General features: G+C 37.6%; 2 protein-coding genes across 2 annotated transcripts in view; one reads left to right on the top strand and one right to left on the bottom strand.

Annotated features, from left to right (window-relative positions):
- Nucleotides 1-184: 184 nt before the first annotated feature.
- Nucleotides 185-22,786, bottom strand: part of LOC145969326 (unconventional myosin-Ie) — a 29,527-nt gene continuing 6,925 nt past the window's right edge. The window contains exons 5-21 of the mRNA XM_083095353.1: nucleotides 22,479-22,656; nucleotides 22,229-22,391; nucleotides 22,031-22,138; nucleotides 21,739-21,867; nucleotides 21,268-21,464; nucleotides 20,749-20,916; nucleotides 5,584-5,754; nucleotides 5,326-5,492; nucleotides 4,389-4,596; nucleotides 3,508-3,738; nucleotides 3,107-3,391; nucleotides 2,814-2,969; nucleotides 2,587-2,726; nucleotides 2,331-2,482; nucleotides 1,800-2,147; nucleotides 1,215-1,556; nucleotides 185-955 (exon numbers count right to left, since the gene is read on the bottom strand). Coding sequence (XP_082951479.1) covers nucleotides 879-955; nucleotides 1,215-1,556; nucleotides 1,800-2,147; nucleotides 2,331-2,482; nucleotides 2,587-2,726; nucleotides 2,814-2,969; nucleotides 3,107-3,391; nucleotides 3,508-3,738; nucleotides 4,389-4,596; nucleotides 5,326-5,492; nucleotides 5,584-5,754; nucleotides 20,749-20,916; nucleotides 21,268-21,464; nucleotides 21,739-21,867; nucleotides 22,031-22,138; nucleotides 22,229-22,391; nucleotides 22,479-22,656 — 3,220 coding nt within the window. The 3' untranslated portion in view covers nucleotides 185-878. The remainder of the gene's footprint in view (nucleotides 956-1,214; nucleotides 1,557-1,799; nucleotides 2,148-2,330; nucleotides 2,483-2,586; nucleotides 2,727-2,813; nucleotides 2,970-3,106; nucleotides 3,392-3,507; nucleotides 3,739-4,388; nucleotides 4,597-5,325; nucleotides 5,493-5,583; nucleotides 5,755-20,748; nucleotides 20,917-21,267; nucleotides 21,465-21,738; nucleotides 21,868-22,030; nucleotides 22,139-22,228; nucleotides 22,392-22,478; nucleotides 22,657-22,786) is intronic.
- Nucleotides 10,557-22,765, top strand: LOC145969330 (uncharacterized). The gene is made up of 3 exons (XM_083095358.1): nucleotides 10,557-10,829; nucleotides 17,865-18,074; nucleotides 19,273-22,765. Exons 2-3 carry the CDS (start codon nucleotides 17,866-17,868, stop codon nucleotides 20,000-20,002), a joined length of 939 nt encoding a protein of 312 aa, XP_082951484.1. The 5' UTR covers nucleotides 10,557-10,829; nucleotide 17,865; the 3' UTR covers nucleotides 20,003-22,765.

Below are 22,786 nucleotides of genomic sequence, written 5' to 3'. Positions count from 1 at the left end.
TAACCTCAAGACTTTTGTATGGCGTAATTTCTGAATGTAAAAAATATTAAATGACATCTGTCATTTAACATTTTTTACACAATAAGAAATTATATCATGATATAAAGTGAAAAATATTTTAAATAAGACGGCATACTTGAAGAGAAAATAGATATAGTATTTAAAAATTAAAAAGAGCCGACAATATTTAATTGAGATACAATTTTATTAGCGGATTTTGCAGATGGCAGTGACACTATATACATATTATTACATGTTTATGCAATATGATTGACTATTTGTCACCTTCAGGTTTGCTAACCGTGACATATTTGGTTGAATATATAAATATCGATTGCGATCTGTACATGAAAAGTTACAAATCTATTATACACTAATAACTAATAATAACTAATAATCTATTATACACTAATAACTAATAATAACAACGATCTATATCTTTTCGATATATTTACTCTTTGTTTAAATTTCGTAACGAGATGTTTTACCGTAGATAAAGTTTATTAGAGTCTATAAACTCATCGGATTATACAACAAGATGAATTTTTTGAGTTTTCTTTAGAAAAAAGAAATATTTGAACTATGGTATTATGATTCCACAATCTCTACTACTAAACTTATCGCGTAACAATCTTTATTAATTATTTATGTTATTTATAACAAACAATACGCTCGCAAAAATTATTGCGTTTACTTTCAATTACAAATTCTTTGTTCGCTTTGGCATTAATGATCTTCTCCGTTAATATTTAATTAAGTTTCGCGCAATAAGTATATCATGGAAATTGCAAACAGCAGAGAGTAGGAGACGCGTACTTATTGTTTTTCCTTATTTCGCTATAATTCTCGATAATTAAGTAAAAATTTAGTTACAGAGTTTATATTTTTTCAACATAGTTTGAAGGAAAAAGACCGGTCTTTCCTTTCAGTCTTCCGTGCCACCAACCGCCTTCATCTACAAAAATTATATTAATTATTTAACATGTAAATAATAATTTTTGTTACATTTTTTTGTGTGTAGATTAATATAACATATCACACTTATAATTTTTAACTTGTAATAATAGAAACGAATAATGCACGCAAAGGCTATTTTAATAAGAAATTTATACTATACTAATATATTTATATATTCTCTATATTTCTCTCTTTTTTATATTATCGATTATTAACTTATTATTACTTATTATACAGAATCACATATATAAACTCACGTTCTTTGAGTACTTCTATGATGTCGCCTTCCTTGAGGCCTAGCTCATCGAGATCTTGCGGCTCGTAATCGTACAAGGCCTTGACTTTTGGCAAACTCGGTGGTATCGGTTTTTGGGGAGGTATCTTTCTATTAGCGACCGCGTACGCGGTGTTATCCTCCTTTCTTCTTACGCGGTTTAACGCGTCGTTAGTTTGTTTCATGTTCCATTCCTGGGATGTTTGCATTCCTTTATTTTGATGACCGGAAGCGTTATGTTCGCCATTGAGGGAGGGTAACTTGAATCTTATAGGTTCGTGCGGTGGCGGTGGATCCGTAGGCGGTGGAGGAAATTTAAGTAAACCTTTGAATCATCCGGAAAAGACTTAAATATTTATGCAAGTGAGCTTAATGTATAATTAAATGTAAATAATTTTTTTTCACTTGACTTCACTTTCCTTAATTTAATACGCCGCGATTTTATAGATCCTATCATCCTAAAAATTCTTTTTAAAGTAATTTTTGCGATTTTACACAAGCTTTGTACTTTTCCACGCATTTCACTTATTTGAAGATATTTCTTTAAATCGAGCTCGTCGAAACTTACCACGTGGTCCGGCATTGGGATTGATACACATGTCCATTACAGCAGTCTGCTTATTCCGTAGCTTGTTGGGATAGTTTGTTCCGTTTCTCATATCCTTTTGAAGCTGTATAGGTTGAACATTCGGGCGATTTGGTGGAATGTTTGGTTTACCGTTTAAGGTAGCTTGTGTAGAAGTCGTAGATCTTACAGCTGCTATCGGATGAAGAGGAGGTCTACCTGTTGTAATCGTCTGATTGTTCCCAATTGTGACTGAAGTCAAATCGCACAGCTTCGGTGCTGAACGAATCGGTCTCGAAATGTTATCATTATGCGAACGAACAAACAATGTTGATCGATCCGAATTGGGTTCTGAAATAGAAAGGATCATTACTTGTGTCTATATAAATAAGAAATATAATTATATATTTTTTACGTATATGTGTATATGATAAAAAATATATTTGTTTGTCGATATTTTAATTATTAAATCAATAATTTGCACGCATACGAAATTGAATTATCCATTAAAAGGATTACGAATAAAAAGCTCACTTGCTGTATTTGATAATCCTGGACCGATACTGACGTTGAGAATTTTGCCGGAAGGTTTTAAAATCTCCTTATCACCATAATCGGTTTGCGTAAACCTTACGTGTCTCGTTCCACCGCCAGCCCAACCTTCCTTCTTCACTTTAAATTCTAAGCTGGAAAAGAAATAAATTTATGAATTTTGTCTCGAGCATAGAATGCATTATACACGTGTGTCGCGCTAATATAAACCATGTACGAAATATAAAAAAGCCCCTACTCGTTGCTAAATTTAACATTCAAAGGATGGCCAATATCCTCGAGATATTTTTTGCCAAGAACAGATAGGAATTCCGTCTTGAATACCGATTCTAATAAGCTGGCATAATCCTCCTTCGTATGAATAATTATGAAATTATCCTGGAATGAAAATTATTATTAAAAAATACATACGATACTATTATATAATACGTACATATACACAGATTAGCATAAAATGATAATTACTTGCAGCGTGCTTAATGACACGTGGCTAATTTGATTAAATGGGAGCTTCCTTTTAATAACTTGCACGGATTTACCCTTTTCGGGACCTTTCTTTATTTGTTCTCGGCCGATTAAATAAAGGTATTTGCCAGTGAGAATGAGATCTCTTCTGCACATCTGTTTTACAAATTATTCATCGTAAAGGCTTTAATCTTAACGTAAAAAGTATGTTATTAAATAGATTTCTTCGAGGTAATATTTTTATCTATAAATTAAGGAACGCTCGAGTGATTCGAAATTGTCGGGACTTTCACCTTGAATCTTCTATCGTATTTCTTCACGACCTCGGCAAAGAACACCTTTTCCCGTCTTCCGAGTAGACTCATTGTCTGCGACTTGCCTTCCAGCCCTATGTAATCGCCCACGAAATTTCTATTCAGACTCGCCCGTCTCCGCTCTTTATGACCGAAGAGAAGATTAGCGGCTTCCTGTTTCTGTTGTTGCTGTCTTTTCCGGGCAAAGTATTTTTTGAAGGCTTTCTGTATGACTCGCGCATACATGTTGTACTTCCGGTCACGAGCTTCCTCCAGCATGAAGAGCTAAGTAGATAGTATTATTTAATCAATTCGTTGGGCTTGACTTAATTCGAATGTGTGTTTTTGCCAAGTCTGCGAGAGTAACGCTAAAAGTAGATCTTTACGAGACGAAAACTTACGGTTTCCGGCGCCTTGATGAAGAGTTTCGATCTGCCAAGCTGATATTGCGACTTGTCGATATGGATGCTGCCTAATATCCACTCTACGCCTTGTTTCTCTTCACCGGGCCAACGAGGCCAGGTTTCCTTGGTGAGGATCGCATATCTGTGTAGAAACTTGGCAAAGGTTCTTCTATAGGCGAAGCCAGCTCTACGTACTCGGATATTTTCTTTCAGACCTAAATATTCCACCTAGATTGCGGAAAACTGTGCGATTACTATCGTCTTCTGTTAATTCATCGCCGAGAGGGTATCGAATCTCGGATTCACCGCTTTTAAGCTTTTTAAAAAGTCATAACTGTACATCTGCCGGGTTTGCTTGGCTAAAATTGAAATACTCGCGTAACCGATGGTCTATTTAACTGATTATTATCGATCGCAAAATATAACGTCCACGTAATACGTTTCCGTTAGAACATCTCTCTGTTCAGGCATTCTACTCCATTAAGGTAACTATCATTCTAGCGCAGACTGTAACGTGAAAACTATGCCGTATTGACTTTCTCGAACAAAATTTCAATGTTATTATCCGAAGGAAGAGGAAAAGATACCTCGTCGACTTTACGTGTAATCGCTCTGGCATAGTTTGTCGAAATATCGCATCATCGAATTAAAAATGAAATAAGTGGACACAACTAAGAAAATTTCATTAACATTCTTGTTTGCTCATTTTTTTGAAATTATCGATTATTGTCTGATTTTTCCATATTTTTCATAAGTATTTGCAATTTTCTAAATTATAGATGTATCATTATATATAAATTATAGATATTATTCATGTTTTGCATGTCGTAAATGTTTATATATTTGAAATATAAAACTTTCTAGGCAAATTATTATACCTGATGCTTGACTCTCAGGTAATCCCAATCTCGCGGTTTTTTCGTTTCATTCGGTTTGATGCACCGAATGTAATGCGGCGTGCATTTCATCAGTTGACCGACCAAGCGACTGGCTTGACTTCTGATTTTGCTACCCGCGGTGGTTGGTCTGGACTTGAGAGTCTTGGTTTTACCGGTGTCTCGCGGATAAAGTTCACGCACCAAGGAACTAAGAAACATATTAAAAAAATATTATTTTTTCATGTTTTCAGATACATATCTATATATCTCTTAGACAATATTATATAACGCATCGAACGATAATTTCAAACATTTCACAAAAAAATGAAAAAAAATTTATCGGCAAGTTTTCATTATGTCATCGATTTTACTAAAATGTCGGCGATCTGTAACTCTTGATTACACGTGACTTGCGCGACATTTTCCGCGTAATTCTTACGTAAATAAACGTGCATGATTAGTAATTAAGCGATGATTACATTAAATTATCGACGAGTTTACGCAACAGCGCAGTAATTTTCAACAGCCAAAGGTTTTAATACTATGTTTGCAAATGTTGGAGCGCGATAACTGTCAGTTAACTTTCCGCTTTATATTTGTTCGGATTATTGAGAAATGTGGAATAAAACGCGATTAATACCTCGTATCTTTTATAATTAATCCCCGCGGAAAATAAACTTTTTAAACTTTCTCTCCCTCTTTATTATTATTATATAATATTTTAATATTTAATAATCTCTCTCGTAGTAACGTTTTTTTTTCCGTCTTATGCTCTCGTTATGAAATATCCGATCGAAGAAAAAAAAGGATAAAGATAGAGAGAGAAATAGTGCGGGTTAATTAATCATCGTCAAGCGATACGTTATGCGAGCTTGTCTAGCATAGTATTTGGAATAATTTGTCACACGTATAATTGACAGTTAATGCAATCGCTTACTTGGAGCTGGTTTGCATCAATTCGATCAGATCCAAGAAGAGGACGTCTCGGTTCTTATCGCAAAATCCATCGACAGAGTAGGACACCGCACCGGCGTAATGCAGGATTGCGAAACCATAGCTAATGTCTTGGAAGTGCTCGTGCTGTTTGGCCGCTCCTGCCAGTTTCTGCAAGATTTATAATATAATTTGGAATATTGACTGTAAAGAGTATCGTCATCGAAAAATGCGCCGATTTGGATTTTGCAACATTTCATACCTTCTTCAAGTCGATGTCGGCACCCGTGCTACCACCGTGCAGCGTCGCGCATACGTCGTCTAGTACTAGAAAAAGACCAGGTGGCCTTTTACCCTCGAGAAGTTCTACCACGACGGCGTTATTAAAGTACTCTATGGGTGTCCATCTAATGTTCTCGGAAACATATTCTTCCTAAAATCGAAAAGGGAGATTCAAGATACGCAAGATAAAATACATTGTGATAATGTCAAGATTTTTTTTAATGAAATAAGAAATAAAAAATTGTTGTCATTCATTCGCAATTATTTAGATAATTAAGAAAGCATATTAATCGACGGATGTTCAATAGATGTAAGAGAGAGAAAGATGTCGATAAATATGAAAAATCCGTGACAGACGCGTCACAGATTACTCGAGTAATTTAAATTGTCGATCTAACTTTCGTGGAAGGTATGCGCAGGTTGCGAGGCACGCAAACAGCGTTACGTCGAAAATACGGGCTTAATTGCGTGCCGCCGGTAACACCGCGTATATCCCGCACGTACAAGCGATTTATATCTCGTTTTCTCGAGGCGATAGAAGGGAAAGGCGTAGTAATAACGCGATTGCCGGGCGCTTTTAAAATCGCTTTCCATTTCAGCTCATTGCCGAAGGTGTACCCGGAGAACTCGCCGTTGCAGCCAGCGAGAAAACTGGTCTCGTCGCCTTATTCAACCCTTTCTCCAGTCCTAGACGCTTGTTTCGCAACAACTCGCCCGTCCTGCGACATTCGCGTAATTATTACGTGAAATCAAATACGTAAGATGAAATATGTTCCTTCAGGTGTCCCGAGGACTTACATCCATTATAATCTTTCGATCGTCAGCGCCGATTCTCTTTCACGGTCACGCATAGTTACATGCGACTTTTGCATAATCTCGCATGATCGTCCCGAAATTGGGCTTGCCCGAGAGGTCTTGCTTTTAGACAATTTTTCAGCTCGTCTTTGCGCTCGCAAAGACAATTCACGGTCAAGTTTTTTTTACTCGGTCTAGTTGCGATCCGATCGCGACACGGTAACCAGAAGTGGCACGATTTTTTCGTCGTGGCCTTTAGTCGAGTTAACGACTCTTTTTCATGAGGCTTGACCTCTTTATGATGGATGGACACTGTTTCCATCTTGATTGTTCTTCGGAAGACTGCGCTGTACAATGACATTATGCTCCGAATTCGATTCTTTTCTTTATTCACAATTTCGGGTTACGTGAAAGATTTAAGATCCTTTCGGCAAACAACCGATTCGCGTACATTTAATATATATTATCAATTCCTTTCTGTCTTTCTCTCCCTTATAATATTTTATAATACGCGATTTCCGTGTTTGGCAAATAATAGTCCATCGGTGGATGGAGCGTCAATCAAGCGACTCGAGTGATTGGCGAATGAATGGTTCGTAACATGGTGAATAATTAATGTATACTAAATTTGGCGCGTATTCACGATTTCTTAGCGTCCTTTCGGAGCAGGTGCTTTCACTTTGCGCGGCCATTATTATTTCACCTCTCCGCCGCTCTCGAACTGTCCCTTGGCAAAAAACTGTTCGATCAATCTCGTCGGAATAAAACGCGAATTAAATTATTACACGCGATATTAATACATGCTAATTAAAATAATATCGCGGTAAGGAAATATATCTATTAAATATTTTTTTACAAAAGAAAAAGATGAAGACGCGTCGCTAACATTTAATTAGCCGCGATAAACAAATTAATTACGTTGATTACGCGCAATTACTTTGTCGTGACGTTTCGATGATTGTTAGGAACGCGCACAAGTACCCATTACGCATTCGCGCCACAAGTTACAATGATCTGTCATTTCACGCGTTGCAGTGTCACTCGTGGCTAGGGTTACCATTTCAAAAAATTGTAATGCCTGACTTTCAAGTCTAAAATGCCTGATTTTTAATAAAAATGCCTGACATTTGTTTTTCATAAAACACTAAAATAAAAAATTGCTTAAAACTATGTAAGAGATATTAAAATAAAATTTTAAAATTAAAGTAAGGTTAAAGTTAAAATAAAATAATATTTAAAGTGATAAAATTAAAATAATATTAAAATTAAAATAATATTTAAAACGATTCATTCGATCATATTTAAAGTATTTATTTAGATATTCAAAATAATGAAAATTAGATTTTCAATAAACATTGAAACAGTTATAAATTATATATTATATAGAATATATAAACGAATATATAAAGAATATATAGAATATATATATATATATATATATATATATATATATATCATATATAAACTATATTTATATATAATATAATAAGTAATAATTATGTAGATTATAAAATATATAGATGAATTATAAAATAAAAAAGTAACAATGTAAGTATTATTAAACATATGATTATACTAATTATATTTTTCTGCGGACATTACTTTTTTTAATAAATTTTTTTATCTAATATGTAGAGATAAAAATCGTGACAAGTAATATTTTTGAAATTCGCTTGGATCATTAAGATCGTTTTTATAGATTTAATAGTTAGTCTATTTCTTTCCATTCGCGTTCGATAAAAATTCCGATACGCAGGACGTACAACTGATGCAAGATTTAAAATGCCTGATACCGTGCAATGCCAGCCGCACCGCCTGATAAAAGAGTAAAATGCCTAGTAAATGCGGCAAATGCCTATCATATGGTAACCCTACTCGTGGCGTAGTTTTCTATCCTTTCGCGGACAATTGAATTCAATTCATTTGCGTCAAAAAAGTGCGACAGGAGGAAAAACTCGAGGAGAGAACAAAGAGGAGCGCGCAACAAGTTCTCAAGATCGGGAGTTTGTTCAATCCGCGGACAATTGTATCCTCTTATTAGATTTGTTTGGCGCGAGCAATTGTCTCGTCGCCTGTTAACTTTCCACTGACGTATTTCACCTCCGACCCCGCTTGCTCCGCTTGCACGGCATACTCCGTAGGTTTAAGGACGCCCAACGGATACGCGTTCTGATTTCCGTATCGTTCCTCGCGGAACGCGTCCAATGGATGCATTGTCGTGCCGGTCCCCGCATTCGTCGAGCGCGGGGACCGGCGAGGATGCAACCCGGATGCTTTGCCTATGTAAACACTCGCGCACGCGCGCCCATCGGGGTTTCCGGCAATTTTCTCAAAATTAAATTCCGTTAGAGCCCGCATAGGCGGGACAGTAATTAAAAGTAGCGGCTCGTTTAACGAACGCGCACGTGTGGACAACGCAAGGATGTGTGACCCGTTACGTAATGTATTTTTTGTCTTCGTCCTCGTCATTTCGCGATTAGTACAAGATTATTCACTTACGAGAGGTGATATCATTCTTTGCTTAAAAATAGAAAAGTTTAGTAGAGACGGTCAAAGGTGTTAGACTTGTATATGCAGAAAGAATAATTGTTACACAAATTTGATTAAAGAAAGAGTTATTAAAGTTTTCTATATATCATAATCTTAATATAAAAATGAAGAAAAAAAGTAGTTCACGTGTTTGATATGCTCTACTTTATCGAAACAGAATTCAATTAATTTCACGCACACATACACATGTACATATGAATGTATATATGTGTTTATATTTATATGCCAAATCTTTTCGTTTTTTATACATTGAGTGTCAATGGGTATACATCTGTAGATTTCAATAATTTTCCAATTTTTACGCTTTTATGAAGACAAACGTCTAATATATGCATACCACACGCTCATTTTGAATTAACGTTAATGAGTTAAAAAAAAGGTCGCAACGTGCTAAACTAATTAGATCAGGAGTCACAAATATCGCTCATGGGAATCGCGCTTCATTGTTGCTCGGAATTACTGGGGTTTGTCGAGAGGAGAAGAGCGTATAAAAACGCAGATAATGGAGAAGATAGATGTGTGTATTCTGGGTTAACGGCGGTGAAAATAAGAGAGAGAGACAGGAGAGAAAAAAGGAGGGTAGCCTCATCTCGATTTCACGAGAGATCGCCGGATTCGTGAGACAGTTAGATGCCAAATGTCAATTCGCGGTTAAACTATTTTGTTCCTTAACGGAATTCCTCTTGCGTTAAGAAACAGACGGGAATTTCTCACTATGATTTATATCTTTCGATATACATAAAGATTAGGCTGTCAAAACACACATAAACCCATATTTGGTATTGCTTAATTCTGTGACGAGACAAAAATTTTGAAAAAGGAGTATTTTCCTTAAAATTATATATATATTTTTTAATTTAATAAACAATACAACAATTTTAATTTTATGTACTATATATTATATTAACATTATAAACGAAATAAATTTGAAATTATATAAAGACGGTATTGAGAGAAATATCAATCAACAAAATGTGATAATAATTGCGTATTATCCTAGTTTTCACTGCCTTACCGGAATCTGAAGTTAACTGTATCCTTATCGCGACGTGCATCGGAAACGCAAAAGATGTCATCTTGATATATTCGTGAGAGGTTCAAGGGTCACTGCCGTTGCAACAATGTTAACTTTATTAAAAGATTTGCAGTTATATTGCATCATTTATCGCGTGTGAGATAAAGCTAATCTAGAAGCACATTTACTACGGCGACGATTGCCTCGTGAAATCAAAGTTCTATTTGCAAATATATATATTCTCGCGCGATACATTCATTTCTTAATCTTTAAAGCTATTTTAATTCTTTTATTAATAAATATTGCAAAATGAAATTTCAGAAAAACGTTTGCGTTAAAGTTAGATGGATTCTCTTGTGGTCCGTAAAAAAATGGATCTTTTAATTAAAAATACGCTTGATTTAATTGCAAGATGTACTTGATTTTCGCGAGTCACGTGCGTCGCGAAAAAAATTAAAAACCACCGACGAGGCACACAGAATGCGGCCAATCAGAAAATCTTAAAGTGCAAAGAGTGGTGGAAGCCGCACGTGGGAAGAGTGAGAGAAAGAGAAAGAGAGAGACAACGATATCGCTTCACTTAGCTATTTCATTACCTTCACTCGATCCTTGGCCGCAGTGCAACACGGAGCCGCGACCACGTTTCGTCGTCGAGCCTCATTGTGGATGATACCAATCGGCGCGATCCTCGCGCACACGCGAACGAATGGCTCGCGCGTTGCATAATAAGAAGACCGAGTGATTTCGAATCTACTTGCTCGAAGGCTGAAGAAGAGTAACGATCGCGAACGATAAACGAGAAACCGACCCTATAGGTGCATCGCGAGAGGTGTTGGATCCAAAATCATATGTTGGTTGCCTTTCAGGTACGTTCCCCTTGCTTAACACGCGCTTTAAAATACAATGTTTACTTCTTGCATTTGTAATATAATCATTTCCCATTATCGTTATTAACCAAGTTGGTGATATCGTTATTTAACAAATTGCACGCTTAATTTTAAAAGTGCGACGTATTAATAATTTTCCGGAATTTAAACGAGACATTTGTATAAAGCGGATGGTCTCTTGATTAATTCAAGTAAATAGTAATTTCGGGCTTTAATTGCAAAGTCGCACATTCGATGTCACGCATTTTATGTCACGAATTTTGCGGCAACAGTTTCACGCAGTGATCAATTCAACAACGTGACGAAGATTATATAAAGAAGATTTGTCGCGTACAATGATGTCCCGACATTCAAATTTTATCGTCGCGATTATCCCCGCATCACGCTCATAAAAGCGACTTAAATCTGTATCGTGATAGGTGATTTATAAAAACAGCTTCAAAGACTTGTTAAGATGTAAAGAATTGACCGAAAAGTAAGTACGCGATTCAATCATCGAATATAAAGGATAAAACACGATTGCAAAATGTATAATTTATTAATTAAAATTGTTTCATTAAAGTATGAGAGAATATTACGGAATATTCGTCATGGAAATTTAAAATAAAGAAAGAGAAGAATGATGCATAACAAATGAGTCGAATAATTATACATTATAAGAGGTTTAGACGTTTGGACAATATTCATTTATACATAGATACCTTGCAATCGTCAATTTGCGTTAGATTAAACCGCTCGACATCCGCCAATAATCTTCTAATGGAAGTTAATTGCTTTGCGTTGCGAAACGCCATTGTAATCGCAACGCGAACGAAGAGCGGTCGTAAAGTTGTAATCAAAATGAGCTCGTTAAACGTCACTCCCAATGAATATCGCCTGCGTAAATTTGCGATAAATATTCTATTATACTATACTATAAATATGCTTACTCTCTCTCTCTCTCTCTCTCTTCTTTATCTCTTATAATTTTATCTCTAATAATTTTCAACAAATACGGCTTGATTAACATGAGAAAATTAATTAAAGGTATAGAATAATTGAAACGCATGAATAGCAAGTAAGTTAATAAATTATTCCACAGTATTAATTAACGACAATCGCTCCAAACGTTTCTACCTTAGGGAAGAATGTTGCACTTTGTCTTTACTTTCGATGAAGAAGAATAAAGCGCGAGATGACTTTTCGATTGGCGCGCGAGTAAAAAGTTCGCAGTTACATAAAGGGCCAATTAAACGTACCGTTCATTCGTTTCGTGTCCGCTGCAGGATAATCATGATCGATCTATCGAAGCGGTCCGACGACCACGTTTTCAACGTGGAGATCATTTCCTTCCTCCATGACAAACGGAACGAGAAAAGGCGCGGCGCACCGAATGCAATTTTTTTTCTTGTTTTCAACAAGCATATAACGCTTTTATTTTAACGCTTTTATTTTCCCGCGCAGCAAAACTGACATGTAATAATAGTTGCAATTATCTCCTTCACTTCGCGTACACGAATATATGTGTATATATTCTATTTTCGTTGTAAGATTCTTCTTCCTCGTCACAGGATCCTACAAAAGCGTCCAAAGAGCGCGTCCAAAGAGCGGAAGAAACAACGACGACATTGTTTCTTTTTAGCTCCAAGGACAGTCGAATGATTAATCTAAATGAGAACGCATAACTTAGATACGTAAAAGTCGTCTCTCTATCTCTCTCTCTGTTTCTCGAAACCGCTAAAGGACACACTCGAGCAACATCCTGGGGCCCAGCCTCCGGGCCTTGACCACAAGACTCTCACTTTCCATTCAGGTGTGAATTTAATTGCTGCATCTCTGCCTTCCTCGTGGCACCTTGCACGACGAGCGATGGTTCGATAGTCGGCGAACGATAACGCGCGATCGAGAGATCCTCGTCGAGTATTTACGTAAGAATGTAAGCAAGTGCCCGTAAGTGTGGCGTGGGAGTCGACCAGTTCGCATGCAACCGGCAACGTTTCCTCGACTTTCTAAGTTCCGATATAACGCGATAGCTCGCGTTGACCATTGCCGAGTTGTCTTGGTTACCACGTGCGCGATTCTACGATCGAAAGCGTCCCTCGAAGCGGTAGTCAGTCTCGAATATTTCGAATGTCGATCATTGCTTGAGAATCCTGTCTTCAAACGACTCGTCAAAATATTTACTCCGCAAGAGCCATTTAAAACCTCTCATCGATCTAGGGGAAAGCGAACAATGACAACGCGAAAGGAAAGAGAAAAAACTTTCTTTCGTCTCGTTGCGATGATGCGCGCGTACGCGATTACGAATATTAATTAATATAGTGAAATCGGCACGCGTGCACGCGTCACCGATTTCGTCCTCTTCCGTCTCGATTCCTTCGTTTAACGAGCGTAAACTCCTTCGATTTATCGTAGACATAATACGCGATATTGCGATTACGGACATAATAAATTTTCCATCGTGTGAGCAGAACAATACGCCGGTTAATTAAAAATTTGTCGGTGTAATATCCGATACACGAGTCGCGAGTCGCTGTTTCCGGTGTGAAATTTAATGATTACGTTCATAATAAGTATCTGCAAGTATTGCATATACACTGAGAAAAATCGTTTGATTGTACCAACAAGACGTATCTGGTAGAAGGCATTTTGATTAAACCAAGCAGAATTTCTAGTTATCGCGATAAGACTCGACTTTTTATAACTAGAATGTTTAATAGATTTTATATAAGCATTTGGTTATTTTCTAGTTAGATCTATAAGACTTCTTATTATATTAATTAAACATGGACACAGTGATGCCATTCTTTTTTGCAAATTTAATATTATTACCAAGAAAATTTGATTAAATTTAACAGGAGGAAATTAATATTTTAAAGAATTTAAAATTTTTAATTAATATTTTAATATTTTAAAGAAAATTAAATTTAACAGGAAGAAATTAATCATACTCATCTGATAACTCCTGAAGGAATTCTGATTCGTTCAATTTCCAACAGACATACTGGTTGAATTTCCTAGATTTCTAATTAATGCAACCAAATTTTTTTCTCAGTAGGCATATATAATACCGATGATAAATTCGCGAACGTTGCGAATGACAGAGAGAGAAAATATCGTTTTTTCTTTCTTCATCTTGCGTTATACTTTTCAAGAATACAAATATTCTTCGTCAGACATCTCTATGGAATCGATCAGACTTATCGATACGGGATAAGTTTACGCGCGCATATATAACTCGTATCGACGATTATTTATGAATCCCTGTCCGGAATGAATTCGTTCCGAGCTCGCGTGTCGTACGAATACGAGTACACGCGCTCGGAGGTTGCGACAATAAATTCTCCACGTCCTACTTCGCTACCGTTTCGTCTTCATTCGCTCGCGAGATCCACGTACGGATCGCGCGATGCGATCCGTATAGATTGCGCGATGCTTTTTATGCCACGAGGAATCAATTGTAAATATGCTGTAAATCGTCTCGCGTCCACTTTTTACTCTTTGCGCTACATTATTCCGAATAGAGAGATTTAACGTGGCATTTAAATTTGATCTCGCGGATACGCCAGGAACGAATCTTTTATGGTGTGTTTTGCGGCGAGCATTCATTAATCAGAACTGAAAGCGCGACAATGAATAGAGAGATAACTTTATGAATTTCTTTCTTGTCCTAGTTCAACGGACAAAGTCTCTCGCTCGTTTATATATATCTATACATGTAGAGCAGCATATAAATTCATATCATTCCACTTGCGCAACACCTTACGATCGACACAAGATTTGCAAATTGTCTCGTCAAGTCAAATCGGCAGAATTTTTACAATAAAAGTTTATACCGTTAATTGACTTGTTAGAGGTTTTGCTCTTTAACAATTGCTCAAAGAGTTTTTATTCGTGACATCCGATATTGAAAAAAAATCAACAAACTTTATTTGTCGCTAAAAGGAAGGAGATTTTTTTTCAAGGAAATTCCAAAGATATTCTCCACGATTCCCGACGATTAAGGGGAATTTTACCGATTAACGCAAACCGCGCGATTTTGATTATTCTCCGACCGCAAGAAATCAGTCGAGAAACCTGATCGAGTCTGTAACTTTCTCGAAAATTAAGCATATTTACTCGCACAGTCATTTTGTCGTCGTCGCGAGATGTAGGAAATGAAGCAACGATAAATTGCAATTACAAATGTAAATACATTTACGCAGGCTCGCACGAATTGAACGAGTCATCCTCGATATCTGACTAAAAATTGAACGGCAAATTAAATTACGAGATATTTGAACAATCATCAAGTATGTATGTAAATTCTTGATTATCCAACTAATGGATTTGTAGCGATTTAAATAGTATTCTCGACTTAGATAGCTTACGTAAGCGGCGTAAGAGGAGAAAATCGATATAGAAAGAAAACGCAGTACAGTGCATTAGCAATGACGTCGGCACGAAAAATGTCGAGCGATTCGGTGAGCGCAACTGGTGAGAACGGCGGATAGCCGGAGAGCCGTCACCGTTTGACAGATCGACTCCACGTGGAGTCGCACGCTCCGCTTCGCCCAGCGTTAGCCGAGCGCGTTCACCGGGGCAACGATTGCACTTGCACTTTTTAAGAGAACCTGTTCACCGACGAGGTGGGTGAACCACACCTACCTGGCGACGTGAATCGGCCGAGTAGATCTCTCGAGGAGAGAGAGTGCGGGGCTCCCCGTTATACTTTTGTCGAACGCGAACGGTAATGCGAGATTGCGAACATCGTACAAGACGATCCCGTGGTCCTGTTTTATATATTATAATGTTGCTTATTTCGTGAAATTATATTAACGCATCTCTCTCAATATATTTTACGTGATTTTCTGATTATTTTTTTTTGTACCTTGGGATATACCTTTTTCGGGAAAACATTAGTTTGATCAAATTACTTAATATTAGAGATTGTTGAACTTATTAAATTTGCTAGTTAATTGTGTATAAAACATGATTTAAAAAGCGATCTCTTCAAGATCTTTCTAGAAAAAGAGTCATATTCTTGGCTATTAAACTTGATGGCTGAATTAGATTGTTTTTATAACCACTTGTGGCATCGTGTTATTCAACGTGCGTGCAAATTGTTTGATCGATATATACCACCCAACCGTTCGATAATTATTTTCGCTTTTAATTTTTCATAAAAAGCGATTCCGCAAGTTATGGATCATTGATTCTTTTAATAAATTTCTAATGGGAGACGATATAGAATGATAGAAAGAGAGTAGGAGAAAGTAGTCGATAAAATTGAAAAAGTTTCCGACGATAAGAACGGAAAAAGTTTGTAACGATTATTCGGCTAGCAAACGAATACTTTCACGATTGAGAGAAAAAAAAGAAAAGAACATAAGTTTACTCGCTGTTAGGGGAGCATTGTTTGTTTTTATTACGATCGCAAACTATCAAATACGAGAATCGAACGAATAAATTCGACGAATTCTGTTGATCTTATGTGAAGAAAATCACATAAAATGTGTAGGCGATATTATCGATAATTTGATTGCAAATATGCGATAAATTTTACAGGACGGTGAGTGAGCCATCCTTACTACTTGATGATTCGAGAAATGCGTTTCCTCGACTGCGCCGATAGTAGAGTAGAAAGGAGATTTTACGTTTAGATAAAGCTATGAAACTGCACGCGAAAACAATCGCACGTGGCCTGCCTCGATGAGTTTCGCAGCACCACCCGTCTGAAACCACCAGGCTCATCGTGAAATCTCACGAAAGCAGCCTTTTCCGCGGCCTACTCACGCACTTGTATTTTTCTCAAGCGTTTTTCGAAAGGTACCTCTGAAAAAAAAATTTATTCTTGGAAATTGTCGAAAAAACATTCCAGAATGGTAATAATTACGTAACAAACGTCACACGAGAGAGAGGAGAGACACTTGACGCAAGTTTTTCGCCGCGCTGCTCAACCTCGCTCTTGGCGCAAGGTGAGTGCATTTGAGAAAATATTCTCCCGATCCCGTTCAATTATTGCGCCATCAAGGCGGAGAGCTGGATGCTTATTGGAACGTATCGTCGTGCTAGCGGCGGACAATTATCATTTCGCGGCTAGTGTAGAATTTATACGCAGAAACGCTAATATGAGATTTCAACGTTGAATTCATTTCCAGCTCGATGTTACACAAAACAGACGCAAATTCCGATCGTTCCTGTATCGCAAGAGACTATCTCTCGCTCCGAGCTATTTTAGATTCGCGCAAAATTAGGAGATCGAAAACGTGCAAACTGGATATCAGGCAAAAGTGTAACGAGACGCTGCTCGATCCGCCATTTCTTCGCGCTCTTCTTCAAAAGAATTCACGCGTTTCGCGCTTTACTCTGTTTTTCGCGACGTTTTTTCGGCGACGCGATTCTAGGAACCTAAAGGACCGAGAAAAGGGTAGGACCGGATCATTCTACAGTGCTTGCCTTTGTATGCATTCTCGTAGCTTACGTAAGGAAAACAAGAGAAATTGTATCATTTTGTTCTTGAGCCGGGGCCGGGTCGTCCGCGCATGTAAAACTTTCACCACGTTCATTACTAACGGGCCCGTTACGTCGACGCATGTCGGCATCGCCCCGTTATTTTGTCGTGCACGGCTTTTTGGCGGTTAAGAAAACGCCTCGTGAAATCGTCCGAGGTCTACCTATTTCGACTCTCGAAAGAATAACGCGCTCTCTCGCGTAACCGGCATAATTACGAAAATTCGGTCTCTGTCTCGCGCAACGAAACGACTAATCGCACGTTATTAATCCTTTCCGGCCTAGCAATTTCAATCGGAGTCACATGCATTGTGCTTTACGTAAAGAAGTTGACCAAGACGGCTGCAAACGGTCTCTTCAATTTCTCTTTGATGGTCGAGCTACGATCTTTAATTACAAAAGCGAACGGAATGTGTAAAAGTTGTATATAACATACGAATAATGTGTACTAATTAAGCCCGAATTTTTTATTATAAAATATGGAACATGGAATTTTATAGAATCGAATGGGTGATATTATAATGGGAGAAAATTTGTTTGCAGAATGTCGTGGAGAATCAATATTTGCGGCACCGTGGTGCTCGTCCTGCTCGAGCTGACCACGTCGGCTATGGTCCTGCCGAGGCCACCCTCGTCGCATCCTAATCGCATTCGTCAGGATCAGGACTTGTCAGCGCGCAAAGCGCTCGAAGGCAAGTCCCTTCACGGCGTCCCCGCCCGAGACATCAACATAGACAGACCCGAAGACTACAGGTATTACTATCGATATTTGCTCTTCAGACGGCCTTGGTTTTGTAGCGCCTCTCTTTCTTCATCGCGCGCTGACCGGTATCGATATTACACGCCGTCGTTGCGCTCGACAACAGTTCACTTTCGCTCGCTCGGAACCTTAGAACTAGTTTGAAATGATCCGATAAATAGTCGTCGATTGTTGTTATCGATTCATTGCAAACTCGTTCTACTTTGAGTCGATGCAAAATATATATTTGAGAAAGATCGTGATGTAGAGATTTCATGAAAGGTTTAAAGAACCTCTCTCGCGTGTATCATTTTAATGTATAAATTATATTTTATTCGAGCTCTTTTTTCATTAATATATTTATTTTTGTCAACATATATTAGAGTCAAGATGTTGATCATACATTAATATACATATATACATGTATATTAATGGATGACCCTAACATTTTGGTGTGTTATTCTATTAGACTCTAACGGCTTCTCTTTGGGAAATTCTGTCGTCTGACTCAGCGCGATTAAGAAACGATATTTGCTCCGAGACCTCGTGATTCTAAACCGCTCAAACAAAAGCGGAAAATCCCGCTCGTTCTTTCTCACCGCCAGAAAGCGGCCCAATTAGCGGCAAATGAAAAGCCGTCTTCGTTCGTCGGTGCACGAGAAACGTGAGAAACTCGACTGAGAGTAATTGCTCCTGTGTAATTTCAATGATGGTAGATCTACGTGATCGCAATACGTATCTTAAGGCATCAATACCTGAAAAGGGGGCAGAAGGGGAAGAGTAACCGAGACAATTTTGAAAGCAAAGTACCGAGCGAATAAAGCGATGAAGGCTGGTTCAAGCCGATTATCTCGATCCTTTTCTCGTGCGGCCGCAACGATCGCTGCGGTTTAATAATCGCGAATATCCGCGAAGAGGAGACATTTATGTACAATGACACTTACAATGTCGTGAAAATCGAGTAACGGCCATGGACCGCGGCTCGAAAAGCAATCTTCCGTTCGCGATGTTTATCTTACCGCTAATATCGGATTAGCTTCGATGGCATATTTTATTAATAATCGTATCCGTTACTCGCACTATATATTTACAGTTAATTTTCTGACCAGAAACGCTTTGTGCGCTTGTTTCCGGCGACTCGTGATACCGGAAAGCCGCGTGATCTTTATGCAAAAATGTGAAAATTCAATATTTTCTCTCTTGCTCTTGTAGATTTGTCGAGATCGAGTTGCGAAACGCGGACGAGATGGACGCCGCGAATCTGCAAGGTCTGGTGCACGCGATGCTGAATCAGCAGCAAACCAGCGAGCAGCCGCAAATACCGAGCGATCCCGGATATCCGAATCCCGAGGTAATCCCTCATTCGATTCTCGGCGTGCGCGACATGGGGCTGAGTCCAAACTATCGGCTGGACACCTTCGACGACGACAAGCGAGTCCTGTTGAGAACATCGCCGAAACTGCAGAGCCTCGACGAGAAGCTGTACTACTTGAAGAGCAGTCGACCTAGAGTCTACGTAAACGTGCGTGGACACAGCGGCTCCTTCCGCAAGGAAGCTGTCTCGCCGACCTTGACGGTGACCCCGAGTGAGGGTGCGGTGGGATACCTCAGGGTGACGCGACCGTTCGAGAGGCAGACCGACTGGAAGACGCGAGACAAGAAAGCTCGACCGCCCAAAAAATTCGATCGTCGCGTGGATGGCGTCGTTTCGTCCAAGAGCCAGGAGGTAGATAATAAGACAAACGATCAAGCGACATTGTACGAACGCGTGGACGATCCGTCAACCACGGAGAACTCCATGGTCACGTCCAGCGAATTGCCCAAGCAGATACCTGCGCCGCCCAGCAAGGTTCGGTCTCTGATGGCGCAGACCACACCTGTACAAAGGTACGCGTTCAGGAGAACGGATATCTTGCCGGGATACGGCTTCATCGAGGAATAATTGAATAATCGAATAAAAACTGGCATGAAATTGGTTTCTTCGCGAAGAATGCGAATGCGATCACGCATGTTTTGCGATAGCAAAGAATTTTGCACTCGTGCTTAGGAGCATGAAAGTACAAAAAAATAGAACCAAAAAGAATTGCGACAAAACATTTTATTTTATAAAGTACTTATTCACGTATTGCGAGCTTTATAAAGAGCGCTAATAATTATTTTCCCGAATTTGTTCGTTTTTTACATAGTAATCAAATTAAAATTTGTAAATCACGACATTTTCCAATGATCACGAAACTTTAGAAACCTCGATGAGGATTAGCTGTGATTGCACGAAAAAATATTATCTCGTCTTGAGAATCTAATATCATTAAAATTCACGTTGAATCATCGGCCTTAAGAGCTTAATTTACGCTGGGAATATGACAACTTACGGTATGAATATACATATAAGAATACTATATGTATATAAATATTATTAATATACATAAGAGTACTACACATATATTTATATACAGATTAATATATGTGTGCTTAAAATATATAAAATCGCCTAATATAAAATTAAGGCAATAGAATAATATATATTAACTTGCCACGATAAGTGAAAAAGTATGCACGCGCTGATAAAATATTTTTATTTTCTAATATGTTTGGCAATTCAATTTTTATCTTTGACGAAAAGAGATTTGATGAAACGCTAGATATATTATAATGTAAATTGGAAAGAAAATATTAACAGAAGCTTACCTGCTCTGTCTTTAACGTGAGCTCGATGAAGATCTGCTGTAATTTTTCGTTCACGAAATTGATGCAGAACTGCTCGAAGCCGTTTTTCTCAAAGATCTCGAAGCCGTATATATCTAAAATTCCGATCTCATATCCGTCCGTGTTTGTCTCCATGGCAGAATTAACTTTCTGCAAAATTGTCAATTACCCGATTAAGAGAGATCTAAACATCTTTTATAAAATTTTATAATAATTTTAGATAAAGAAAAGTTATCGATGAAAGTGGATATATCAAATATATTTTTGTCAAAAAAGATCAATTCGCTTTTTTTCACAAGAGAAGAGATACGTTCAAATTATCTTCCATAAAAGATAGATTTATCGTAAAAATTTTAAATACTACAATTATTATTAAAAATATCGTTTTTGTATTTATTGCTGTAGAATAAAACGCAGCAATTAACGTAGGACATATTTTTCCGTGTTAGATGTAGCATTGAGACAAAGTCTTTTGAATGAATTTTAAATACTCCGTCACACCTTGACTAGATAATCGAAAAGTCTGGCGTAGATATCTTTTGCTAAGGCATCCCTCGTATAAAGCGCCTGTTCTACATTCAACGTCACGTCCACACTCTCAGATTGACTTCCCCATTTTGACTCGAATTCTCGAGAAATCAGCTTGTGCGATAGCTGGTCTGCCGAAATTCCAAAGAGATAAGCTGGAAACTCGAGAACTGAAAATATATTTTTACATATAGTTAGGAGAAATTTATGGCAGAAATGTAAATAATAATATTATAATACACACATATAGATATATATTACATTATTAAAATTAATTTATCTCTTAGACCAACTGATAGGACACGATAACTTATAGGTAGATTAATCATGCGATTTTATATTTATAAATAGATAAAGTTAGATATTAATAATATAACAGATAAATTATATGTATAATTAATCACTGTCGTTTTTTTCTTTCTTAATAGAAAGAATGTGTCTTACATTGCTTATCGGCTATTTGCGAATAATTGCCGTTTTCCGCAAACTGTACATTTCCCACATGAAGTACCCCAGCTACCAATTTGAATACATCCATCACTTCGGTGTCTTTTATACCCATAACGCTTAATGCTGTAAACGATATATGATTATAAATAACAAATGAGATCTGTTAATTAGGAGAAAAAGAAGAAATTGTATTAAAATAATCGTAAAACATTAAATTATTAGTCATTCAATTGCGCAGAATTTAATCAATAAATTATAAGAGATAGGATTTAATCATCTTACACACCTTTAAGGGTTTCCTGAAAATCCCGCGCGTCGTTCGTGCCGTCCACTTTATAATTGCCACCATAACTCAAATATTGATAATAATCGAGATCCGTTAATCCAAATTCCGCTGAAAAATTTAAACGTTTAATTATTATCTTTTCAAACTAATTTTATTTGTTTACGTCAATTATATTATATTCGTCAATTATATACTCACTTTTCATCTCCTGATTGGCGCCTGTCGCCAGCTGATAAAATATATGGAAATTTCGCTCGCCGGGATTGTGACAGGTTACTCTCGATTTTTCCAAAAGAAAATTCGAAATTTTGCCACCGTTTGGCTGACCACCTGAACCAAACTGCATCTCCACGTATTTTCCCTGAAAATACGTATCGAGTTTTTCCTTCGCACTCTTGTTCACGAAATAACGAAATCAGTGAAAATTAATATGGATCCGCATACGTACAAATCTACTACTGTTATTGTTTCTCACGGTCTTTGCGTTGCCAAAGGCTTCCAAAAGCGGGTTTGATTCCAGGATCACGTCCTTTACCCTCTGCACTTTTTTGCCGCCACCGCTCACCCTTGCTACATAGGACATTATGTATTTTGCGGCAACTGTTTTCCCAGCGCCAGATTCACCGCTACGAAATAAATATTATATTTGAAGTATGAATAATAAATACGTTTTCTTCGATACAAGGATATATATTAACGAAAAATAAAGCCCCAACATATTTTTTATACAGAAAATTAGTAGATAATTTTATTGCA

Source organism: Camponotus vicinus, unplaced genomic scaffold (genome assembly GCF_025532165.1).
Source record: "Camponotus vicinus isolate PSW18456_S1 unplaced genomic scaffold, iyCamVici1.0 SCAF_3, whole genome shotgun sequence".
Taxonomy (NCBI): domain Eukaryota; kingdom Metazoa; phylum Arthropoda; class Insecta; order Hymenoptera; family Formicidae; genus Camponotus; species Camponotus vicinus.
Note: the sequence above shows the minus strand (reverse complement) of the source record. Positions and strands in the feature narration are given on the sequence as shown.

What these genes read in the sequence shown, in the direction of transcription:
- LOC145969330 (XM_083095358.1), top strand. Translation starts at nt 17,866, where the DNA reads ATGTCGTGGAGAATCAATATTTGCGGCACCGTGGTGCTCGTCCTGCTC. An exon ending in GACAGACCCGAAGACTACAG is followed by an intron (nt 18,075 to 19,272) that starts GTATTACTATCG and finishes TTGCTCTTGTAG; the next exon opens with ATTTGTCGAGATCGAGTTGC.